Source organism: Mesoplodon densirostris, chromosome 11, assembly GCF_025265405.1.
Source record: "Mesoplodon densirostris isolate mMesDen1 chromosome 11, mMesDen1 primary haplotype, whole genome shotgun sequence".
Classification (NCBI taxonomy): Eukaryota; Metazoa; Chordata; class Mammalia; order Artiodactyla; family Ziphiidae; genus Mesoplodon; species Mesoplodon densirostris.
The window spans coordinates 48637137-48662554 of NC_082671.1; the positions used below are offsets into that span (position 1 = coordinate 48637137).

The 25418-nt window shown below is 38.1% G+C and overlaps 1 protein-coding gene and 1 long non-coding RNA gene across 5 annotated transcripts in view; one reads left to right on the forward strand and one right to left on the reverse strand.

Moving 5' to 3' along the window:
- The window catches only part of TFCP2 (transcription factor CP2), a 51056-nt gene extending 30731 nt beyond the window's left edge, over positions 1-20325 (forward strand). For 2 of the 4 annotated variants that reach the window (XM_060112018.1, XM_060112017.1), the window contains 14 exons: positions 1745-1896; positions 2441-2517; positions 3417-3522; positions 6595-6701; positions 7932-8084; positions 8808-8918; positions 9803-9891; positions 11777-11825; positions 12206-12299; positions 13152-13242; positions 15418-15542; positions 15980-16122; positions 17758-17809; positions 18223-20325. In XM_060112018.1, the coding sequence (XP_059968001.1) occupies positions 1745-1896; positions 2441-2517; positions 3417-3522; positions 6595-6701; positions 7932-8084; positions 8808-8918; positions 9803-9891; positions 11777-11825; positions 12206-12299; positions 13152-13242; positions 15418-15542; positions 15980-16122; positions 17758-17809; positions 18223-18260 (1387 nt within the window). In that variant the 3' untranslated portion in view covers positions 18261-20325. The remainder of the gene's footprint in view (positions 1-1744; positions 1897-2440; positions 2518-3416; positions 3523-6594; positions 6702-7931; positions 8085-8807; positions 8919-9802; positions 9892-11776; positions 11826-12205; positions 12300-13151; positions 13243-15417; positions 15543-15979; positions 16123-17757; positions 17810-18222) is intronic. The other 2 variants (XM_060112019.1, XM_060112020.1) reach the window with 2 other exon arrangements.
- Positions 12569-25407, reverse strand: LOC132498422 (uncharacterized). The gene is made up of 4 exons (XR_009533766.1): positions 25269-25407; positions 24928-25061; positions 15375-15552; positions 12569-13521 (listed from the first exon to the last, which is right to left on the reverse strand). It is a non-coding gene; the product is annotated as an uncharacterized LOC132498422 (long non-coding RNA).
- Between the last annotated feature and the right edge of the window lie 11 nt (positions 25408-25418).

A 25418-nucleotide genomic window follows, 5' to 3' on the forward strand; every position in this document is an offset into this window, starting at 1 on the left:
TGCATTTCTCTAATGATTAGTGATGTTGAGCATTCTTTCATGTGTTTATTGGCCATCTGTATATCTTCTTTGGAGAAATGTCTATTCAGTTCTTCTGCCCATTTTTGGATTGGGTTGTTTGATTTTTTGATATTGAGCTGCATGAGCTGCTTTTAAATTTTGGAGATTAATCCTTTGTCTGTCGCTTCATTTGCAAATATCTTCTCCCATTCTGAGGGTTGTCTTTTCGTCTTGTTTATGGTTTCCTTTGCTGTGCAAAAGCTTTTAAGATTCATTAGGTCCCATTTGTTTGTTTTTGTTTTTATTTCCATTTTTCTAGAAGGTGGGTCAAAAAGGATCTTGCTGTGATTTATGTCATAGAGTGTTCTGCCTATGTTTTCCTCTAAGAGTTTGATAGTGTCTGGCCTTACGTTGAGGCCTTTAATCCATTTTGAGTTTATTTTTGTGTATGGTGTTAGGGAGTGTTCTAATTTCATTCTTTTACATGTAGGTGTCCAGTTTTCCCAGCATCACTTATTGAAGAGGCTGTCTTTTCTCCGTTATATATTCTTGCCTCTTTTCTCAAAAATAAGGTGACCATGTGTGTGTGGGTTTATCTCTAGGCTTTCTGTCCTGCTCTATTGATCTATATTTCTGTTTTTGTGCCAGTACCATACTGTCTTGATTACTGTAGCTTTGTAGTATAGTCTGAAGTCAGGGAGCTTGATTCCTCCAGCTCCATTTTTCTTTCTCAAGATTGCTTTGGCTATTCGGGGTCTTTTGTGTTTCTATACAAATTGTGAAATTTTTTGTTCTAGTTCTGTGAAAAATGCCATTGGTAGTTTGGTAGGGATTGCATTGAATCTGTAGATTGCTTTGGGTACTATAGTCATTTTCACAATGTTGATTTTTCCAATCCAAGAACATGGTCTATCTATCCCTGAGGGAAAATTATTTCTAATCTTTTCGATCCATTTTAGCCCCTTATTGTTTCTGAAATATTTTCTCATATATTTACTCTTTGCAGCAAATGTGGTTCCCATTTTATAGATGAAGGAATGAAGACTCAAGAGAGCTTGCCCAAGATTTGCCCAAAGGTTCTAGAGACTGAAAGCTAGGATTTCAAACTTGGTCCAGTACTCTTTAGCACGTAAGAATGAGCAACATATTAGAAATCATTGGATGTGTCTCTTTGGTTTGCAAGTTTAGATAAACTGAGAGGTATAAGAAGCTTTTTCTTGGAGGAGATAGCTGGTAGGGATATATCAATATAAGTTGTATTCCACAGAATGTAAACTGACCTTGAAATATATACTGGTCATTGATTTTTGCTTTTCACGTGGTTTCTTGGAATTTTGGTTATTGTTTTAATCCTTAAAATAGATGAGCTGATGTGGTTATAAAGATTCTGCAGTTGGTATCTTTCTGGGAACAAATATATTACTGAGTGTCCTAAATTGACATTTGGGAACTCTGCATACAATTTTCAGAGCCCTTTTAGGAGCCCCTGTCTATGATTCCTAGAAACACTCTCTTTGGACACTTAAGTGGTTTTAGTAGTGAATGTCTGTCATTGCCCACATTGTTGTGGTCAGAGGGATATTACAGCAGGTAATCTGAACTGAATGGTTAGGAAGAAACTTCTTCAAGGTGTGTAATGTTTATGGTTTTCCAAAGCGAATTGCAGTTAAATGGTTTCAGTAATAAATCGGCTCTTACACCATTGTCAGATGTTAAGGTAAGTCATTTGTTTGTTTTATTTCAGTGATGTCCTAGCATTGCCTATTTTTAAGCAAGAAGAGTCAAGTTTGCCTCCAGATAATGAGAATAAAATCCTCCCTTTTCAATACGTGCTTTGTGCTGCCACCTCTCCAGCAGTGAAACTCCATGATGAAACCCTGACATATCTCAATCAAGGTTAGATATGGTGTTATTCATTAGTATTATTGCAGACCTGCTGGATTCATGATATTTAATCAGGTACACTTATATGTAAAAGTACATCTTTCTAGTGTGACCTGTTAAAGTCAAAGCCTCAGTGTCATATTTGATATATATTACTGGTTTCTTTTGTCTACCTGTCCATTTTTAGTTCTAGTCTCCCTCTTTCTAATCCATGTTCCCTGGACATCCCCACTGGTCACTGTCTGAGAAGTATTACTGTATCCAGCTCTATTATTTACCAGTTGTGTGGCCTTGGACAAGTTGATTAAATTCTATGTTCCAATTTCCTTATATGTGAAACTGGAATTGATAATACCTTAGAGAACTGTATCAATTAAATGATATAATTTATGAAAACACTTAGCCCTGTGCCTAGCATAAAGTAAAGGATTATGGTTGTTACTAATACTAATAATGTTATATGCTCTTGTATATTCAACCAACTGAATTTCATTCTTTCTGAATTTTGGGAAGTTAATTTATGATGAATATAATATGTAGTTACTTTTTGTTCTAGGCCAGTCTTATGAAATCCGAATGCTAGACAATAGGAAACTTGGAGAACTTCCAGAAATTAATGGCAAGTTGGTGAAGGTAAAAGAAAACAAGTAAATCATTCCTCTCCATAATATCCTTTTACTGACCCTTTTTGGATATTTTTTCTTTCATAAAGGGCTTGGTGGTATCTCTTACCTGCTACAGTTTGCTAGCAGAGTGGTAAACTGTTGTGTTACTTCTTTGGGGTCAGAGTGAGCCCACCTATTCACATGGGGTTTTCAGAGCTGCAGAAACGAAAGCTTAGCACTCCATGTCAGGAGAGTCTCATGGCTCATTGAAGTTCTTTTTGGGTGGAATAAAGTAACCTCCTTGAGATCTTTAGAGGAGTTCCAGTGTCTCTTTGGATACTTGGTCTAGTAACAAAGAAACCAGAAGCTACTGTTGATGAATAGCAGTTTTCTTAGTCTGGACTGACAGTAATGAATTCACAGTATAATTGAGACAGGAGTTTGGTCAGCTGCTGTAGAAGATGATGAGAGGGATATTAACAGGCACTTCCACAAAAGGAAAGTTGATGGAAACAGCCCCTACCTACCCTCAATGTTTACAGGTTTTATGGTGGGTTAGCAAGCAGGGGACTCGGTGAGATTTTCTTATGTATCTGAAGGGCTGAGCCAGATATTACACGGTAACAGTAGGGGCATGTAGAAATGCTTCCAACGGAGTCCTTTATGCCTAGTTACCAATCAGGGCTGATGTTTAAGCCAAGTTTTAAATATGGTACTAGTTAACTATAATATAGATTGTATTTGAGCAATTATAAAGTTTGCTTTGAAATACAGTATGGTATGGGTTTTAGAGTAAAACAGGTCTCAAGAAAAATAATTTTAAGTTGTGTCTGGAAACCAACTGGGGGTGACTCCTGCTAGTTTTCCTTTGTCAGCACTGATTTTTAAGGGATCCTGTTATCATTTGATTTTGTTGCTTCCTTTTAGAGTATATTCCGTGTCGTGTTCCATGACAGACGGCTACAATACACTGAACATCAGCAGCTGGAGGGCTGGAGGTGGAACCGACCTGGAGATAGAATTCTTGACATAGGTAAGTTAAGAGAATATGTTGCCCAGGAAATGCCTATAACTATGGTCCGAGAATTGTTTTTCTTTCCTTGATGTTTACTTTGATTCAGAATGCCTCAGGGGCTCAATTAACATGAACCTAGAAGTGGTTATTGATTAAGCATAAGAAATTACTGGTATAATGATTCCAAAACTGAAGTTGAAAGTGTAGACACTTCAGTTCTGTAACAATTGCATCCATAACTTGAGGGTGATTTTTTGTTTTTTATTTTATTTTTTAATTAATTAATTAATTAATTTTTTTTGGTACGCGGGCTTCTCACTGCTGTGGCCTCTCCCACCGCGGAGCACAGGCTCCGGACGCGCAGGCCCAGCGGCCATGGCTCACGGGCCCAGCCGCTCCGCGGCACGCGGGATCCTCCCGGACCGGGGCACGAACCCTCGTCCCCTGCATCGGCAGGCGGACTCTCAACCACTGCGCCACCAGGGAAGCCCGATTTTTTGTTTTTTAAATTTAGTTGTGGTAAAATATACATAACATAAAATTTACCATTTTAACCATTTTTAAGTGTACATTTCAGTTGCATTAAGTACATTCACATTGTCGTGCAAACATCACTACCATCCATCTCTAGAACTTTTTTCATCTTGCAAAACTGAAACTCTGTACCCATGAAACAATAACTTCCCATTCCCTCCTCTCCCCAGTCCCTGGTAACCACCATTCTACTTTTTGTCTGTATCAATGTGACTACTGTAGGTGCCTCAAATAAGTGAAATCATTCTGTATTTGTCTTTTTTGTGATTGGCTTACTTCAGTTACCATAATCCTCAAGATTCATACATATAGTAGCATGTGCCACAATTTCCTTCTTTTTGGGAACCCTTGTGCACTGCTCTGGGAATGTAAGTTGGTACAGCCACTATGGAAAACAGTATGGAGGTTTCTTAAAAAACTGAAAATAGAACTACCATATGACCCAGCAATTCCACTCCTGGGTATATATCCAAAAGAAACAAAAACAATTCAAAAAGATACATGCACCCCAATGTTCATAACAGCATTATTTACAGTTGCCAAGATATGGAAGCAACCTAAGTGTCCATCAACAGATAAATGGATAAAAAAGATGTGAGATACACACACACACACACACACACACACACACACACACACTTACATACATATATATATTTATACACACATACACGCAATGGAATATTAGCCATAAAAAAGAAGGAAATTTTACCATTTGCAGCAACATGGATGGACTTGGAGGTCATCATGCTAAGTGAAATAAGTCAGATAGGGAAAGACAAATGCTGTATGATATCACTTATATGTGGAATCTAAAAAATACAACAAACTAGTGAATAAAAAAAGAATTCATTTTTCTTAAATCATAAAGGGAAGGATCTTTACAAACACACATGCAGCTTCTCTTCATGAATGTACTTTTTTTTTTTTTTTTTTTTTTTCTTCTTGATTTGGCAACACGGGGCTTAGCATAACTGACTCCATTTGGGGTCTGTTATCTTGTTGTTGTTGTTTTTAATAATAATTACTATTTCCTGAGGTTACTATATACCAAACACTTTTTTTTTTTTTTTTTTAGATGTTGGAGGTAGGAGTTTATTAATTAATTTATTTATTTTTGCTGTATTGGGTCTTTGCCTCTGTGCAAGGGCTTTCTCCAGTTGTGGCAAGTGGGGGCCACTCTTCATCGCGGTGCGCGGGCCTCTCACCATCGCGGCCTCTCTTGTTGCGGAGCACAGGCTCCAGACGCACAGGCTCAGTAGTTGTGGCTCACGGGCCCAGTTGCTCTGTGGCATGTGGGATCTTCCCAGACCAGGGTTCGAACCCATGTCCCCTGCATTAGCAGGCAGATTCTCAACCACTGCGCCACCAGGGAAGCCCCATGAATGTACTTTTAATTCTGGCCTCTGTGTCTTTGATCTCTTATTGGTTCTTGTCTCCTATTGGTAAGCATAGTTGTTAAACAAATCTAAGTACTACTATTTTTATCTGAGAAAACACTGGTTCTCCTACAGATATCTGATACCCATTTGATAAACTGGCTTTAGGATAAATCCAACATAGCTAATGCTGTGGAGTGGGACCCACTTAATGCTTTCTTGTTTGAATCATTGATACTAAAACAGTAGAAAACTTATAGCATAGTTATGATAATAAATATCAGCCTGGCCTTATCCCCCAGTTTGAATATTAATAGCAGTCAGGGAATGATATTTAAATATATGCGGGCCTCCCTGGTGGCGCAAGTGGTTGAGAGTCCGCCTGCCGATGCAGGGGATACGGGTTCGTGCCCCGGTCTGGGAGGATCCCATATGCCGCGGAGCGGCTGGGCCCGTGAGCCATGGCCGCTGAGCCTGCGCGTCCGGAGCCTGCGCGTCCGGAGCCTGTGCTCCGCAGCGGGGGAGGCCACAACAGTGAGAGGCCCGCATACCGCAAAAAAAAAAAAAAAAAAAAAAAAAAAAAAAAATAAATAAATATATGCCATATGGAATGGAAAGCAAAGTTCTAAAGCCCATTCATTTTTCTTCCCTCCTGAGAATAAGATGTGTCACTCTGTTATAGGATTCTTTGATGACTTCATAAGTCAGCATCAATTGTTACGTTAGATTTTCCCCACTTATCTTTGTGATACAACACTTTCTGCCTTTATTCAGACACTCTGCTTTATCCTTCTGTAACAGTCCTCTTAGTTTACTTCTAGCAGTAATACTAACCTTAAAACTGTAAGTGAAGCAGATTGTAAATTAAATTTTTCATGACACTAGAGCCAGTGTGTAGACTAAATCTATCTTTAAATAGAATTTTGGCACATTAAAAGGAAACTACTTTTAAATTGTCTTATTGTAAAAACTTTTTTAAATGGAAAAAAGATACTCAAAAGGAAAGTATTTAGGTCAATTTTAGGTCTAATCAAACTCTTTTTATTGGCAAAAAAGGGTTTAAGGTATGATACACAAAAATCTTGGTAACTAGGGACCAATAATATAAGAATTGGTGCTTTCTTATTTAAACCCAGTAGCACTCAGAATTGTTCAATGATAACCATTTGTTTCTCAGATATCCCAATGTCTGTGGGTATAATCGATCCTAGGGCTAATCCAAACCAACTAAATACAGTGGAGTTCCTGTGGGACCCTGCAAAGAGGACATCTGTGTTTATTCAGGTAAGACACTGCAGATAGGGCTCCAGTTTTGAAGAGGATCTCTTACTACCAGTTTGGTTCTTAAAGGATAAAACATGTTGAATTTGAAATCTTTACAGGGTTGAATCTCTCAACAAGTGCAGACTTACTCAACATGTGCCTGAAAGCAATGAGGAGTTTCTGAATTGCTCTTCTAATTTCCCCTATTTATTTATTTGTTTCTCTCAAAAATACTTGCTAATGGTTGCATAATATTTTATTCTTTGGATGTACTTACCTAACAATTATTTAGCTTTGAGAATGTTCTAATTTTTCACTATTATCCAAGAAGTTATTTTGAACATCTTTATACTTAGAATTTGATTTGCATACCTGATTATGTCCTTTGGGTAGATTGCTTGAAAAGTCTTACTTGTTAGAGTTTATTTGTATGATAGCCAGTAGTTTGAGCACTTCTCATCAGGTAGTCACTGTGTTAAGTAAATACTTTTTATACATGATTTTATTTAAGACTTTCAAAAATAATCCTGTGTTGTAAGAATAGTCCTTGAGGCTTAGAGAAAATAACTTACCCAAACTAGTATTTGGTCAACCAAGATTCCACTATTTTTTTTTTTTTTTTTGCGGTACGCGGGCCTCTCACTGTTGTGGCCTCTCCTGTTGCGGAGCACAGGCTCCAGACGCGCAGGCTCAGCGGCCATGGCTCACGGGCCTAGCGGCTCCGCGGCATGCGGGATCCCCCCGGATCGGCGCACGAACCCGCGGACCCCCAACCACTGCACCACCAGGGAAGCCCAAGATTCCACTATTAAGATTACCAAGATCTTGGACTTTATGCAGTAGCCTAGCAAACCTTTTTCTTCCTATTGCTTGTGAGCTTTCATATTTACTGTTTTCCCAGCATGGATGGTGCCTGTGCTTTCTAAAATCTACCTTAAAGTTCAGGAAAGTTTTACTAACAGAAACCATTTCTCTTTTATGTTAACTCTGTCTTTTCTGAAACGATTAATGAATTCCTCACAGTAGCTTTTTGTTAACATTAGATCTGTACATTTACTTTGTTTGCATTTGTAAATCATTTAAGTTTTCCTCATTTCCTCATGAGAGTGTAAATTCTTCATGATCAAAAAGAGAGTAAAAGTTTTTTTGTAGGTGTTTAAAGGTTTTGCTGTTAGTTGCCCCAAAAATGTTGCTGACTGGTTTGGCTAGCTAACAGTACTGAAACCTGGCTGGATGTTGTATTCTTTTCAGGTGCATTGTATTAGCACAGAGTTCACTATGAGGAAACATGGTGGAGAGAAGGGAGTGCCATTTCGAGTACAAATCGATACCTTCAAGGAGAATGAGAACGGGGAATATACTGAGCACTTACACTCAGCCAGCTGCCAGATCAAAGTCTTCAAGGTACTCCTGGGCGTTGTGCTGGCCCTTGGAACTTTCTCTCTCGTCTTTCATTTGCAACATTAGTCACCAAGTGAGAAAGTCAGCTTGTCCCTTTTTCAAAAACTATGAAAGCTCAGCCTAAATTAGAATAATTGAAATAATTACTGATATGCCCAGTAAAGAAATTTAAATAAGGATGGTCGTGGGAGAAGGGGAACTTGGAAAAGGGATCATATGGATATCATATGGATAAATATCTTCTCATTGCGAAAGATTCATTAATACAGCAGTATTCAGAGCATGACACTGAAGTCCCCCTTTACCACTCTTACCCTGACTCCCCAACCTCTCTCCGGAGGTGACTACTGTCAATAATTTCATATGTATCTTTTTAGTTCCCTTCTGAGCTCTTATATATACGGGTACCTAGATATACACATTTTCTTTTCTTTGAAACATAAATGGGATTATATCATATGAATTGTTTTGAAGCTTGCTTTTTTCAATTAACTATGTGCTTTAGAGATTTTTCCATGTCTGTAGCTATAGATCTCTTATTCTTTTTCAACTCCATCACACATTTAAATATCCTATTTTCACACTTAGATGTAATGATGGATCTTGTCTTTACCTCATTGTACATACCTTTTTGTTTCACATGTGACTATTTTAAGTTCGTAGAAGTAATATTATTGAGTTGAAGGGTGAGTACGTGAGTTTGAAACAAAATATTTCTCATTTTAGCCCAAAGGTGCAGACAGAAAACAAAAAACAGATAGGGAGAAAATGGAGAAACGAACGCCTCATGAGAAGGAGAAATATCAACCTTCCTATGAGACAACTATACTCACAGAGGTAAAAGGATTTCTTTTGGTGACAATTTCAATCAATACTTTTTACTCTTAAAAGAAAAATACACATATTTTGCAATATACAGTTGACCCTTGAACAACACAGGTTTGAACTGCATGGGTTCATTTATACGTAGATTTTTTTTCCCCACTAAATATGTACTACAGTACTACATGGTTTGCAGTTCGTTGAATCCAAGGATGCAGATACAAAGGGCTGACTGTCAAGTTATACCCGGATTTTTGACTGTGGAAGGGGAGACGGTGCTCCTAATACCTGCGTTGTTCAAGGGTCAACTGTATACGTATATCATTATGTTGTACACCTAAAACTAATACAATGTTTATGTCAATTATATTTCAATTTAGAAAAAAAGAAGCATCACTTCCAGTCTGGTCAAAACTTACTTGTCCTCTTAGTTGTGAGGGCCTCTGAGGAATTAAGATTTACTAATCAAGATGTGCTATTCGACAAATGAACTTATCTACAAAACAGAAATAGAGTTACAAATGTAGAAAACAAATATATGGTTACCAGGGGGTAAGCTGGGGGAAGGATAAATTGGGAGACTGGGATTGATATATACACAGTACTGTATAAAAAATAGGTAACTAATAAGAACCTACTGTATAGCACAGGGAACTCTACTCAGTACTCTGTAATGGCCTATATGGGAAAAGAATCTTAAAAAGAGTGGATATATGTATATGTATAACTAATCCACTGTGCTGTATACCTGAAACTAATACAACATTATAAATCAACTATACTCCAATTAAAAAAAAAAAAAGATGTGCTATTTGAGTAACAATAGTACATCTCTGTGGAATTTTGACACAGAAAGAGTCAAATGTACTTTCTGTGTCTAAGTTGTCCTTTGTTTTTAGTGTTCTCCGTGGCCCGAGATCACATATGTCAATAATTCCCCATCACCTGGCTTCAACAGTTCCCATAGCAGTTTTTCTCTTGGGGAAGGGTAAGTCTGGGAAATTGGCTTGTGTTTGTTCTAAATATGTATTCTTTCGTTATGTCTCCATAAACAAAATCTTTGCAAATCAATAAGACCTTCTATTTGGTCAGTCTTTGATGGACTTATATATTAACTGAGGTTTGGATTATCTTCAAAAGAGACTGAAAGAGTTCTGTGTAGCCTTCCCCCCCCCATTATTTTTTTATTTTATTTTATTTCATTTTTTTTGGCCACGCCACAAGGCTTATGGGATTTTAGTTTTTCATTGCCCTTCCGGCCCTCGGCAGTGAGAGCGCAGAGTCCTAACCTCTGGACCTCCAGGGAATTCCCTTTTCCCCACTATTAGAAAACAGCATTTATGGTCAGTTTTTAGTGATTCAGGGACTGAATTTTATGGGTTTTTCCCTTCTCCCTCTTACTGCTTCTCTTGAGGTTATTTCACTTCCTGATCAGAGTGGTCGTTGGGAATTGAAACACAGCTGTGCAAACAGTAAAATCTGTTTGGTTACTTATTAAGAATGATCCCAATACCTAATTATTATGAATCTTTGATAATTGGGGGAAGAAGGTGAAGATGAGAGCTAAAATGAAGTTTGGGAATTATCTATGGGATGCATTTAGTCTTCTTGTGTTTTACCATCAGAGATAATTGAAAGTTGGTATAGATGCCTACTCCGGTTAAAGAAAGTTGTCTTATAGTTCCAGCATTTAACACATATTCTACATAGGTTATATTGAAATTTGAAATAGTTAGGTTGTGAAATATGTGAGTATATTGTTTGGTTGTAATGTTCGTTTTTGAATTTATTTAGGCTCTATGTTCATCCTACTTCTGAAATTATTTAATTAAGGTTGCTTAGGGAAGTCTCTGGCAGTCCAGTGGGTGGGACTCTGTGCTTCCACCGCAGTGGCACGGGTTCAAACCCTGGTCAGGGACTAGAATCCCACAGCCCATGCAGTGCGGCCAAAAAAAAAAAAAAAAAAAAAGTAGCTTAAATATTCAAAATGTAACAGTTAAGAATAAAACTAGGTAGAAATTGTAGAAAAAAATAGATAACTAGAGCCCTGAGATAAGTTAATTACTAAATTTGATTACTGAATTTGAATTTTGCAGCTAAGGCCAAAATAAAAAAAGAAGAAGAAGAAAAAAATCTTTTTTGAAAGAAAAATCTGTTACCAACCTATGGATTATGCAGTCTACTTATAGGCAATTTAAAATATTATATAAAATTTAAGAGTTTTAAAATTTTCTTCTGTCATGTAGTTCATTATTAGGCTCAAATTTTTCTCCCATAAAAGAAGTAATCATTAGGGAAGAGAGACAATCTGTAGAGCAAAAGGAAGTATAGTGGAAGATCAAGGCTATGGAGATAACCCTTGGATCACAAATTAGCACTAATTTTTGAAGCTATTTAAAAAATAATTATTAAGTGTTTTTTATTATAAAAGTATGTGATCCCATTGCATTGTATACTTTTTATTCTAATTTTTTCCTGTATCTGTTTATTTATACACTTCATACAGTAGTAATATATTGATTACTTTTATATTCTGATATTTTTAGTTTACATTCTAATAAGCTTATGTTAAGTATTATTTATGCCATAATTTATCTAATCAGTCCCAACTTACTGGAATTTTGGTATTTTTTTCAATTTCTTCAATAATAAAAAATGACATAGTTTCTGTTGCTACCCCCATAACACACAAAAGTCTTTATGCTAAAATAATAGATAATAGAAGTATTGGATCCAAGAGTAAGAATGTTTTATGAGATAGCACAGATTCCCTTAAATCTCTAGCTTAAATAAGACTTATGATGATGAAGAATGAGGCGATGAACCCTAGTATGTGTCATGAACTCATCCTCTCATTTTAAATGTTTCTTTAGAAATGGTTCACCAAACCACCAGCCAGAGCCACCCCCTCCAGTCACAGATGTAAGTCTAAAGTTATATAAATGTCAGTTATTATAGTCTAATGTCTAATACTTTGGTGACTGTGTGATTCAGTAGAAATGCCCAACTTTTAGGGAATATTATTCATTCATTCACTAAGCAAACATTTATTGAATTTTGGCCTGAACCAGATACTGTGCTGTATTTAAGGAACTTTCAGTCTAGTGGGGAAGATAAGGATGGAATTCCATGGATATCTTGCATGGTTAGAGAAAGAAGACTGATGTATAAACAACTTCCAAGCAAACTCAGCCTGTCTGAATGTGGGTGTATTTGGCTGTTGTTACCTAATGATGTAACGTTTACCTTTTTAAGGTTGAGACTATTTAGTTACCAAAAAAAAAATGCTTTCCCTCTTTCAGAACCTCTTGCCAACAACCACACCTCAGGAGGCTCAGCAGTGGTTGCATCGAAACCGTTTTTCTACATTCACAAGGCTTTTTACAAACTTCTCAGGTTAAATTTGCTTGTCCTTTTGTTTTCCCCAGCATGGGATTTCCTTTACATTCCAGGGCCTCCTGGTATCCCTGTGTTGTTTTGTGTGTAGAGGGGGGAGATCTTAATGCATTTTTCTGATTAAATGAATTTCATTGAACCCTTCAGACTTTCTCACCAGCTGCAGCTGTGCTGTGAAATGCTCAAAAAAGAAAGACCTCTTAGTTTAAACTCATTTTCATTTTAAAATATTTATTCTATACAATACTTTAAAATATATTATCCATAAAGTATTATATCAAGGAGCATTGCAGGTAGTCGGAAATCTTCCCCTTGATATCACTATATTATGTTTTCTTTGCACATTCCACTCTTATTTAGCACATTCTGTGTACCAGGTATGGTAGGAATACACAAATGGATGAGGCATATTTCCTGATCAGTCACCATCTAGTATCAAAGGAAACCCAAATCAAAATAAAACCCTGAAAAAGGTAAACAAATAGTTGTGATGCAATAGATAAGAGTAAGGGTCTGGAGTTTGGGAACATGTGTGATGTGTGAGGTAAATCTTGAGGGCTGAGGAAGAGTCTGTTGGTCAGACAGTGGAAGGATATTTCAGACAGGAGGAACAGCTTGCTCATTAGGCATGATCAGCATGATGAAAGCATAGGGTTAAATGAATAAGTTAATTGGGTGGGAATTGAGGTGGGAGAGGATGCAGGGGCCAGGTCATGGAGGGCCTTATATGCCATGCAAGAGATTATGACTGTAGCATACTAGTAATGAGGTGTCCTTGTAACAGAGTCCATTTTAAGTCATTAACAAGGAGAATCTTTGCCTTTATCACCCATTTTCTTATATTTATTCCAGGGGCAGATTTATTGAAACTAACTAGAGATGATGTGATTCAAATCTGTGGCCCTGCAGATGGAATCAGACTTTTTAATGCATTGAAAGGCCGGTATGTAATTAGTGTTAAAATATCAGTGGGGCTGGATTTCAAATGGATTTGGATTCAGGGACTCTTCACCATACTTTTTGTACAGCTAAATACATCTTGTCGAAACATTCTTTTTGAATGCCAGCTATATGCCAAATAAAGATGAAAAATATCTTTTCCTGTACTTGATCCAAGGAATTCCTCATGATATTCCATTTTTCATTAGTTTTCTTCATTCAGTTAAATATCCATTGTCCCTGTTATGAGCCATTAGGCTTTGGTGATACATTGATGAGCTTTCTGATGGGGAGAGAGATAAAGATTATAAACTATAAGTATTTTGAATAGTGATAAGTATTTCGAAGGAAAACAAAACAAACAAATAAAAACAAGGTTGTGGCCTACAGAGTACTCAGAATATAGTCAGGAAAGACCTCTCTGAGGAGGGGGCATTGAAACTGAGTTATGAGAAGGACGGAAGCTTTGCAGTCATGAGGGAAGAACATTCTGTGCAGAAGAAACAGTGGGTGCAAAGGTCCTGAACTCAGTTTTACTAAAGAAGAGATTATTCTTAAGTTTGGGTAGGAATTGCTTAAGTGTCTGCTTACAAATATTACATGTAATACAGAGGAATTTCTAGTCTCTGTTTGGGATTTACAGTTTAAAATAGGAAGTAGTAATGTTGATGGGAAAAACATACAGGTCAGTGCCATAGAACCAAATCAGTGACTAAATAATGAAACAGATTGTGAAGTATTTGTGTTTGTGTATATTACAAGAGATAATTGAATCAAGTTGGAAACTTAAAAAAAAAATAAATTTATTTATTTATTTGGCTGTGTTGGGTCTTCGTTTCCGTGCGAGGGCTTTCTCTAGTTGCGGCGAGCGGGGGCCACTCTTCATCGCGGTGCGCGGGCCTTTCACTGTCGCGGCCTCTCTTGTTGCGGAGCACAGGCTCCAGACGTGCAGGTTCAGTAGCTGTGGCGCACGGGCTTAGTTGCTCTGTGGCATGTGGGATCTTCCCAGACGAGGGCTCGAACCCATGTCCCCTGCATTGGCAGGCAGATTTTCAACCACTGCGCCACCAGGGAAGCCCAAGTTGGAAACTTTTAAGGAAAGAGGTGAAATTCAAGGGTTGATGGCTGGGAGGAAAAGAATGGATCTTTCATTTTTAAAAGTATTACCTACAGAGGGGCTTCCCTGGTGGCGCAGTGGTTGAGAATCAGCCTGCCAGTGCAGGGGACACGGGTTCAATCCCTGGTCTGGGAAGATCCCACATGCCGTGGAGCAACTAAGCTCGTGTGCCACAATTACTGAGCCTGTGCTCTAGAGCCTGTGAGCCACAACTACTGAGCCTGCGTGCCGCAACTACTGAAGCCCGTGCGCCTAGAGCCCACGCTCCGCAATGAGAAGCCACCACAATGAGAAACCCGCACACTGCAATAAAGAGTAGCCCCCGCTCGCTGTAACTAGAGAAAGCCCGCGCGCAGCAGCGAAAACCCAACACAGCCAAAAATAAATAAATAAATTTATTTTTTTTTAAAGTATTACCTACAGAGCATTTAGAAATAGGAAGGAATAAGATGATCAGAGCAAGAGGTAATTCAATATTGTTGTCTAAGAAGAAAGAACAGAAAGAAGGCTAAAGATGCTTAGGAGAAGATAATGAGGGAAATAAGATTTTCTAGTTTATCGTATTGGTACTTTTAAGTATCAATAGAAGGTATGTCTTGAACTGACTCACAAAACAGTGGCTCACACATTTTGAATCTTTCTAATCTTTACATCAAAGGTTACAAACTCAAATGACTACAGAGACCACATGTAAATGAGTGACAGTCAAGTCTGGGGTGTACTGAAGAATACATGCACCATGCAAGTAGAACAGCTGATTGGGTGCTTTATAAGAATGGGGGCCTTGGATCACCAGATCTGATTTTTCAAGGAAAACCAGAGGTTTATATGAGGGCTTCTGTTGGAATGAATTCAGTTAAACACACACAAACACACACACACACACACACACGCACGCACCAGTGGGGAGCTAATAAAACAGAGCAAATGAGCTGCATTGGCCCAAGGGCTGCCAGTTTTCAACCCCTGCTCTATAGTATTAATGTAGACACACAAGTTCTTCCTTAAAATGTGCTCACCATGAAAAATTTGAGTAACAGCTTTTTTTCTTTTCCTCCTTAGGATGGTGCGCCCAAGGCTAACCATTTATGTTTGTCAGGAATCCTTGCAACTGAGGGAGCAGCAGCAACAGCAGCAGCAACAGCAGCAGAAGCATGAGGATGGAGACTCAAATGGTACTTTCTTCGGTAGGTCGTTCTGGACAGGCCAGGACAGATATGAAGAAAAAGGAAGAGATGACTTATGAGCATGTGTGATGGGAATTTATCAAACAGCAGATTCAGCATTTGCTAGAAGTAATGGTAATTGCTAACGTTTATTGAGTTCCTAATATATGCCAGGCACTATTCTCAGCACTTTTACATGTTTTAATTTTTACAACTGGTGTTTCCTCTTTGCAGTAGATTCTCTTGTTCTTGCCAGCATTTCGATGAGGAAGATGAGGCTTAGGGATGTTAAGTAACTTGCCCCAGGTCACACACAGCTCGCGAGTGGTTGAGCCGGGATTTCAATTCAGGCAGTCTGCCTCTGAGTCCTTCAGAAAAGTGGGCATTCCTAGTGATCAGATTACATATAAGACCAGAGACACTCTGTACTGACTGCCTTTGCTTTCTCCTTTTTGCAGTTTACCATGCCATCTACCTAGAAGAACTGACAGCTGTTGAACTGACAGAAAAAATTGCTCAGCTTTTCAGCATTTCCCCTTGCCAGATCAGCCAGATCTACAAGCAGGGGCCAACAGGAATCCATGTGCTCATTAGTGACGAGGTAGATTTTCAGCACAGCTGAATCACCAGATGACAATGATTTGTCTGGGCAGATGACAGGAGCAGGAACTGTTCTACTGGGGCAGAGTGCTCTGGTTTCTAAGACGAGAGGTTTTCAAATGTTTTTGTTTGCTTACCTCCTACAATGAGTTTTTAAAACTGTGTATCCCCTTGCACATTTTTAGGTTGACTTAAAATTTTTTGTTTTAAGTTTAAATAGTTGCAAAAGATGTCATTTCTGGGCATATTATATGACATTTAAAAATGAAATGATTACTTCACTACTCTAGCTATATGCCATGTAACCTAAATACAAGAGTAATTTAATACTGTCATCTGTTTAAAAAAATACATGAATATACTTTTTTAACAGAATTTTTATATCATTGCTTCCTTAAGCTCATATTTTCCTTCACTTCCCCCATAGAATTTCATCTTACCATAACCTACTTTTATGCTTGAATATCTTTTATTAATTATCCTACCATATTTCTTTAAAACAAAAATTTGCTTCAATAAAAGTAAAAAATATCTCTTCTGAATAGAATTATCACCATAATTACACAATGGATTAAAATAACATAAATGTATTATATGTTTTGATAAGTAATTATTAACATTAAGAAAAAGTTTATTAATGCATTAGTGCATCTAGGGAGTTTCCTGGTAGCCTAATGGTTAGGATTCTCAGCTTTCAGTGCCAGGGCCTGGGGTTCAATCCCCGGTCAAGGAACTGAGATCCCGCAAGCCGTATGGTGTGGCCAAAAATAAATAAATAAATAAATAAATAAAATACAATAAAAGTGCATCTGTTAATGAGATGGATGGGATTACTCGATTCCTTACCCTCTCTCCCACAGACAATTAATTCATCGATAAATACTGCCTATTGATTGCTAGAATGAAATAGAGTTCAGCATCAATTCCATCCTGTTTTTTTTCCCCTAGATATAAGTGCTGTGGAATCTGTTTCATATAAATTGATAGACAGGAATGGAAGGAGTTTGCTGTAGCAGCATTGCTGGATTTTTTTTTTTAACTTCTGAGTTATGTGCCAAAAATTGCATAGCGATATTATCAAAAATTATTTTGAATCATCTGTCATTTGACAATTTGTGATTAGATCACTTCAATTCTGGTAAAAGGAAAGAATTGAAAATAAGACTTCATTACCCAGGCATTTGAGTTCCCGTTTGCAATTACACTTTTGCATCCTGGAGGCTTTTATACCCCAGGGCAGTGCATCTTCATAGGATTTCAGGAGGGTGAAACTCCTGCCTTTATTTTATAAAATGGGAAAAGGGAGTTTGAGAAGGGAAGTGAGAAAGGAAAACTGAAGAGGTTCTCAGATGGTTTTAGGAAAGAACAGATATGGAAGTTTAATTCCTCCCATATGGGCCTATCTGTATGTGTGTGCCCCTTGGAAAGTCTTGGGGTTAGCCCAGGAAAATGCACACTCGAATTTTAAGAAAGCTGTTTTAGAATGCTTAGCTTTTAAAGCTTTTGAAAACTAAATAGGAGAGAAAACAAAACAAAGGATTATTCTTCACTTATATCTAGTATAATAAAAAAACAGGCAAAATAAATATAGCAAACCAAGGTTTTAATAATCAGCAAATTTTCTTGCTTTTTTCAGATGATACAGAACTTTCAGGAGGAAGCCTGTTTTATTCTGGACACAATGAAAGGTAATGAAGTAGTAAGACAAATGCCTTTCTCGAAGGAGTTTGAGGGTTTTTTTATAGTACTTCTTTGAGGAGAGAGGGAAAGTATTAACTGCCATATTTGAAGTAAAGAAAGTGACATTATTAGAGATTGTTCCTTTTTATGAATTGGTTTCTTGCCATTATTAGAGTAGACAAAGTGTAACTGATGACTTCCTGCCGTTTTCTTCCACCTTCCATGGACAAAGGATGAAACGGAGGCATGTTGTTCTTATAATGCATATTTATTACAAGTATTCTGTGACAATTAAGTATACTGCCCTTTGTCCTTCTGTTTTTTCTTTCTCTAAAGAACCTTACCACATATATTTTTCTCCTGCTGTGTTTTAGAGGTAACTAAAGATGATTCTTTTTTCTTTTTTCTTTTTTTTTTACAGCAGAAACCAATGATAGCTATCATATCATACTGAAGTAGGTGTGGGGCATTCCATCCTCAGTGGCTGCTGCTGCTTTCACCTATTGGGAACTCCCCTCTTGAAGGGGGTCGCAAATGGAGCTTTGAAGGGCTGCAAGAACCTGACCCATCTGACTGTGTCCAGGCCTTGGAGGCAGAATCCCAGGCATCTGGATCTGTGTTGGCCCAGGCTCTTAGGGCACCCACAGATTACTGCCCAACGTGCATTTCTACAACTATTTCTTATTTAAAATTTCTGGACCCTATTGTTGTTGAATATCAGTAGAAACTCCACATCATTTAGGGTGTGTGTAGGGCATAATGATGATGAGAATTGTGTGATGTTTAATGGAAAGATGTTAAATTTTGTGATATGGAGCCATGTAGTTTTTTTTTTTCTAACATAAAAGCAAACATCTAGGGCTTCCCTGGTGGTGGCGCAGTGGTTGAGAGTCTGCCTGCCGATGCAGGGGATACGGGTTCGTGCCCCGGTCCGGGAAGATCCCACATGCCGCGGAGCGGCTGGGCCCGTGAGCCATGGCCGCTGAGCCTGCGCGTCCGGAGCCTGTGCTCTGCAATGGGAGAGGCCACAACAGTGAGAGGCCCGCGTACTGCAAAAAGAGAAAAAAAAAAAAAAAAAGCAAACATCTATATTCATAAGACTAGATCCTCAACCTTCTTTGCCCCTGAAAACCTCATTAAAGAAAAATACGGAGAAAGAAGAAAATTCTTCTTTTGATTCCCGTGTAATTCCATGACTAATAGTAATTTTAGGTAACATTTATTGCACATTTAGTTGTGTCAGGCAGTGTGATAAATTCTTTAAATAGATTATCTTGTTTAAATTCTCTTAACAGCCCTATATGAAGTAGGTAATAATGATCCCTAATTGAAGATGAGGAAATGGAGACGGAGTGGCCGAGGAGCCTGCTGAGTAACAGGCAGCTAGCAGCTAGTGACACTGAAATGCAAACCCAGGCCGTCTGGCTCTTATTAACTGCCATCTGTGACTGCCACCCTTGCAGTCCTCTGTGCTTGCCACCGTTTCTTACTGTGGCTCTTCTGGTGAATTGGATATAACACTGAGCGAGAACTGAGGATTTAACACCAAAAGGGACAAACCACACCTAAATAATGATGAACAAATCAAGACCTACAAAAAAATGAAAACATAGACACTTTCAAGCATCATCAGTTATCAGATTCACAGAATTTGAGGTGGTGACAACTAGGGATTATCTGTAACTCCCCAAATTCACTGTTCTTGAATGACCTTCTCCAACTATTTATTAATGAGTTAGACTAACCTCTGCTTTCTCTTTCCCCTCTCTGCATCTTCTCTTGGTATAGAAAGTTCTTTTACTCATGTAGCGTTCTTTTATACAAGCTTTACAAGAAATTCATTCCCATCCTGTTTGCATTCTTACCATATACTTTAGTTCTTCCTGATTGTGATTGTGTGCTCTTGTGTGTGCGCATGTGTAAGACTATGGGTCTTTTTTCACATGTAAAGTTTTATCCAGAAACCCCTCTACATGTTATGCTGAGGTGAAAAATGACAATGTTCAAAAGATTCTGTATTGGATTTGGATCTGTGTGTGTGTGTATTTTTAAAGCATTTGATAAAGTTTAAATGTTTTTATACAGAGATTTTCGTTCATTAAAATCAACCTTCAGCATGGTCTGTTTTCTTTTGGTTTGAAAGAAATGGAAAATTTTGAAACTAGAAAATTAAGTCAAATGACTTGTTTAAAATCGACCTGGACAACTTGACATATTAGGCCAAAATACTTTTTTAGTGACTGATTACCAGATGTCCCCATTTTGGGGGGACATTTCTAATTGTATTATGTTCCTAGGACTGGTTCTCAGCTTCAGGGAAGTCACCTCTCTCCCCAGCAGGCTGCTATTTTTTATTTTTATTTATTTATTTATTCCAATTCTTTCTGAATGTTAGGCTGGGAGGGTTGGACTTTTATGGTCCCTTCTAAATCTGAATCTGTGACTCTTGTTTACTGTAAATGATACACAGAATTCTATTAATATATTTACTATAAACTTACACTTACTAATTTTTACTTGGAGATAAAGGGTTTTTTAAGAGTAGTTTTCAAATTTATATAGAAATGAATTTATATAAATTTGTAATCATAGATCCTCAAATTAACTAGAAAATCTCTTAGGCTTTCTTTAGCTTCAAACAAATATTTATAGTGCTAATGCTATATAATTGGTAAGAATTGGTGTAGTGATAGGACATTGTAATTATTTAACTTGCTTTAAAAAATTGCATTTGTTCACTATTGATCCTTGCAGTTAAATGAAAATTTTAAACTAGTTTTTTCATAATGAAAGTAATACACAAAATGATAAATTCAAACAATAAAGAAAGGTATAACTTATCTACTTGTCCCACTCTATGGAGGTAGCCATTGCAAAAATGTTTCTCTCTGTTTCCCTCCCTCTCTCTCTCTCACACACACACACACCCAGATGGGCTCATGTAGTACTAATGATCTACAGTTTTCTTTTTATGTTTAATACGTCTTGAACATCTTTCTATGTTAGGATTTATAGTTTGACATTCTTTTGGGAAAAAAAAATGGCCATTCCTTATGGATGCCATTTAGGTTAAGCCCATTTAAACATGTATTCTCATAAGTTTTTTGAGTGTATCTCTAAGATATATTCCTAAAAGTAGAATTTGCTGGATTTTACCTCTTTACCATGTGATGGTTGATATTTAAAATAAAGGAGATGGTTTAATGTTTCCATTAGGGTGAGGGTATATGAGAAGGAGAATGGTTAGATTTTAGGCCCTCCTGAGAAGTGGAGTAGCATCCTGTTTAACTTAGCATTGTCTGTACTGTTTCCTTGAAGTATAATAGGTTCCATCTAGAAGAATCTATTGTATAAAGACTCGATAGTTAAAAGGGAGTCATTGGGAAGTAAAAGGGTCACTGCAGAACTCTTGAGGACTGAATACCAGTCACTACGTAAAATGTGGCTATTAAGTGATAAGATTGTCCAATATTATGCCCCAATAATAAGAATGTTTGCCCACATATATGATTTATTTAAGACGCCACTTAAAGGGAGGGGAAATGGGGGTGGTCATCTTGTCTGGAAAGAGATTACAGTACGACAGATACAAGACAAGTAAGTAGAGTCTGAAAGACCTGAGAAGGCGAGGTTCTCTTGAGGGGGCAGACGTGATTCCTGGAAGTCAGGTACTGGGTACGTTGTGAGGGGCAGAGCATGATCTCACCACTGTGAGTTGGAGGAGCATGGCAAGTGAAGAAGGCTTGACATCATGAGCCTCGCCATTTCTCATTTAGGCCTAATGAAAGAGTGTTCTGAAAACCCTTTGTATCGCCAAGTCTCCTGAGAAAGTCTTTCGTATAGGGTTGCTGCAGAGATTTGGGCTATCTTGAAACTACCATGAAAGATTGACTGAAGCTTCAGCATTCAGTTTGGAAAGTAACACAGATTTCAGGTGCAAATATTTGAAAACAAGACCGAGTTTCTCCTCCTTCGCTGAAGCTTTTTTCTCTGGCCAATACCTAACAATTCCAGATAACTTGGGACCAGAGAGCTGCAGTTGAGCCTTTTTATCATTTTTCTGAAGCTTTAGTTGTCTTACTTGGCCATGGATGGTTCCTCTATGGGAATTTGATCTGTTATGGCCTCTGCTGCTCTGTTATGAGAACTCCAGTCTCAGCAGGAATGGCACAAATGCCCCACCTAGCTGCATCTTTTTATATACTAATTCGTATAAAGTAATCCTGCTTCATTCTTCTGCTTCTCCTAAAAATGCTCTATTTTCTTAGTCGTGAGCTAAGGCTTTTCCTGCTAGAATGTTTATTTTTAGTTTGTGATTAAATTATTGTTTCATTATACAAACTCCAAGACTTAAATGAGGAAGAAAGATGCCCTATGTGATGTGAGGTTAATGCCATCAGCACTTGTTTTCTGTTTTGTTAATACTTTATTTCTCCTCTATGCTTCTTTAATGACTTTGTATTTTGCCTTTGACCTTGAACTTCCATCTATTTCTACTTCCTTCTTTTTTCCGCATCTTTCCTCTTCACTTCCAGATCTCCTCTGTATTATTCCTTATGAATTCTGCCCTGTTCAACAAATTAATTTGGAAATTGCAACAGAGTCTAGCATTTGCATTCTCAAATTCAGACATATAAAATTTGTATATGAATTAAACTTTTCAATTGGATTAAAGTCAATTTTATAAAGGAACTTGCTATTTAAAAAATACTATTGTATTATTGTACTATTTTGTATTATATGGGATCTTTTGGGACATGAGTAATAACCAGTTTATCTTGTGAATCTGTGTTTTCATATATTTGCATAAGATGAGATACACATTCCTCATTTTAATCACTACAGATTCCTGTTTTCTTCTGAGTTTTTTTTTTTTTTTTGGCTGTGCTTTGTGGCTTGTGGGATCTTAGTTCCCTGACCAGGAATTGAACCCAGGCCCTTGGCAGTGAGAGCACGGAGTCCTAACCACTGGACCGCCAGGGAATCCCCTCTTTCTGAGTTCTAATGTCTAATTTTTCATTTAAGGGTTAGTTAATATCTTTCCCTAGACATCTTTATTACTTTACTTCAGACTTTCATTCCCCTTTTTTAAGCCGTTACGCTTGACCTCTCTAAACTCACCCCTGCACTCTACCCCCTCAAACCTGGTTGTTATTTTGCTTTTTTAATAGGGTTTTTGTATGTGTTATGCACATATATAGATCAATTTGTGTGTCTTTTTCGAAACCTTCCTTGATAAAACACAGCTTCTTCGATTTTTTGTGCTTTTAAATTGCTGTGGCCCTGATCTCTTGGTTAGTGTGGAATTAGTCACAAAGAGGTGCCTGTCTCTAGATCTGGATTCTGATTAAATGTAAATTAGTAAAGTAACATACAACTTCAGGGATAAATCTACGAATTCCCTATCAGAAAAACAAATACAATGGCTTAGATTAAAAAAAATTTTTTTTTAATATTTGTTTATTTTTTGGCTGCATCGGGTCTTAGTTGTGGCAGGTGGGATCTTTCATTGTGGCGTGTGGGCTCTTCCTTGCAGTGCACGGGCTTCTCTCTAGTTGTGGCATGCAGGCTCATTAGTTGTGGCATGCAGGCTTAGCTGCCCTGTGGCACGAGGGATCTTAGTTCCCTGACCAGGGATCGAACCCGTGTCCCCTGCATTGGCAGGGGGATTCTTAACCACTGGACCACCAGGGAAGTACATGCAATGGCTTAGATTTTACTTAGCTCTTTTTCTCTAAGAAGCTCAGCACATAGTATCCTCTGATCTATTCATTTTCAGCCTCCCTGGAGAGTGTATTCTTTATCTTTTGTTTGGTAAAGAGTAGTTGATGCAGTACATACTTTGGTGTCAGATAAGCCTCTGTTCAAATCCCAGATCTTGCTCTTCCTGGATGTGACCTTGGACAAAATAATCTCTTAAACCTTAACTTTCTCATCTTAAAAAGGAGGTAATGCTTAATCCATAGGGTTGTTAGGGAGATTACAAAGGATAATGAGTATAAAGCAGTTTTATTTTGTACATAATATACTTATTCAGTTGCTTAATAAATTTAGGATACTATTGACTACAAGATCACCTTTACATGTAGACATGACTGCAAGACAGACGTATAAACACTGCCCAGGACACAAAATCTGATCTTTGGTTTTCATCTTCATCTGTTGTTCTTGATCATCTGTCTTTTCTTCCTACTTGACTTTTTTGTCCCTAAAACCCACCCATCCATGAATTATGCATGGTCTGGAACAAAGCAGTCACATTTAGAATTAGATGTCCATTGTTATAATTTACATATTAATAATAGCATTTCTTTTCACTTTTCCTTGTATCTTCTGTTCTACTCCACTTAAGTTTAACTTACCTAGTGATTCTATCAAGACAATGAAATATGGTGAATAAGCGACTCTGTGATAAGTAGTTGTGATGTTTGTAAGTCCAGATGATCTTTTTGACTGATCTAGAGCTTACTGCCAAATTGGATTCTGCTGTCTCCTCAAAGGATGTGCCTAACTTTGCTTTGGCTATCTTCTAGTTTGGTGTCATTAACCAACAAAGCTTGGGCACTGAGGCTGATGGTACTCTGACAAATTTCCATGACTGCTCAAATTCTAGATGTGTAGGCATATGAAACACTTTTAGCCTACCCAGCATGGCCTTTAGGCTGTTTTTTTTTTTGTTACTCAGCCCACTGATTCTACAGAGTCTGGGGTCTTCTCTTCCTTTTTGATTTCTGTGTCCAGGAAAAACACATTGCACTGTGTTGCAAACATTTTATACTACTATTTAATCTCCACAAAACCCTATGAGATACATACTTTTTATTTATTTATTTATTTTTCTTTTTGCGGTATGCGGGCCTCTCACTGTTGTGGCCTCTCCCGTTGCGGAGCACAGGCTCCGGATGCGCAGGCCCAGCGGCCATGGCTCACGGGCCCAGCCGCTCCGCGGCATATGGGATCCTCCCAGACCGGGGCACGAACCTGTATCCCCTGCATCGGCAGGCGGACTCTTAACCACTGCGCCACCAGGGAGGCCCGAGATACATACTTTTATCCCCGTCTTGCAGATGAGGAAGCCAAGGCACAGGGAAGTAATGGGCGAACTGGCACCATTGTAATAACTTACCTAGTGATGCTATCAAGACAATGAAATATGGTGAATAAGCAACTCTAGACGTACAACTTCTGATTTCAGAGTCTTTTTCCCGTTTTAAAAATGGATTGCACAGTTGTGAAGATCAGAAGTCATGTAAGAAATTTCTGGAAAGAAAACAATTCATCAATACATATTGAGATTACTCTGCATTGCTTGTATTTTCTTTATACCTTGGGCAGGCTGCAGCACGTCATGCTGCTTAAGACTTAGATCCCCTGAGCAAGGATAAGGGGGATTAAGTTCCTTAGGCATGGGAGTGTGGGCCTGGCGAAAGGAAAAGGGGAGTTATAGAGGAGAATTTGTTTAGTCACCGAAGATCTGTAGCTGAGGGTCTCCGCTTTTCCTCTTCAAAATGCTGTAGTGGCGTCAACTCGCTTTCCCAGGGTCCGCTGCAGCAGTCACAGCCTCCAGAGCCTGTTTGCGGGCGAGTTTCGGCTTTGCGCTGGTAGCCGCCTCCAACT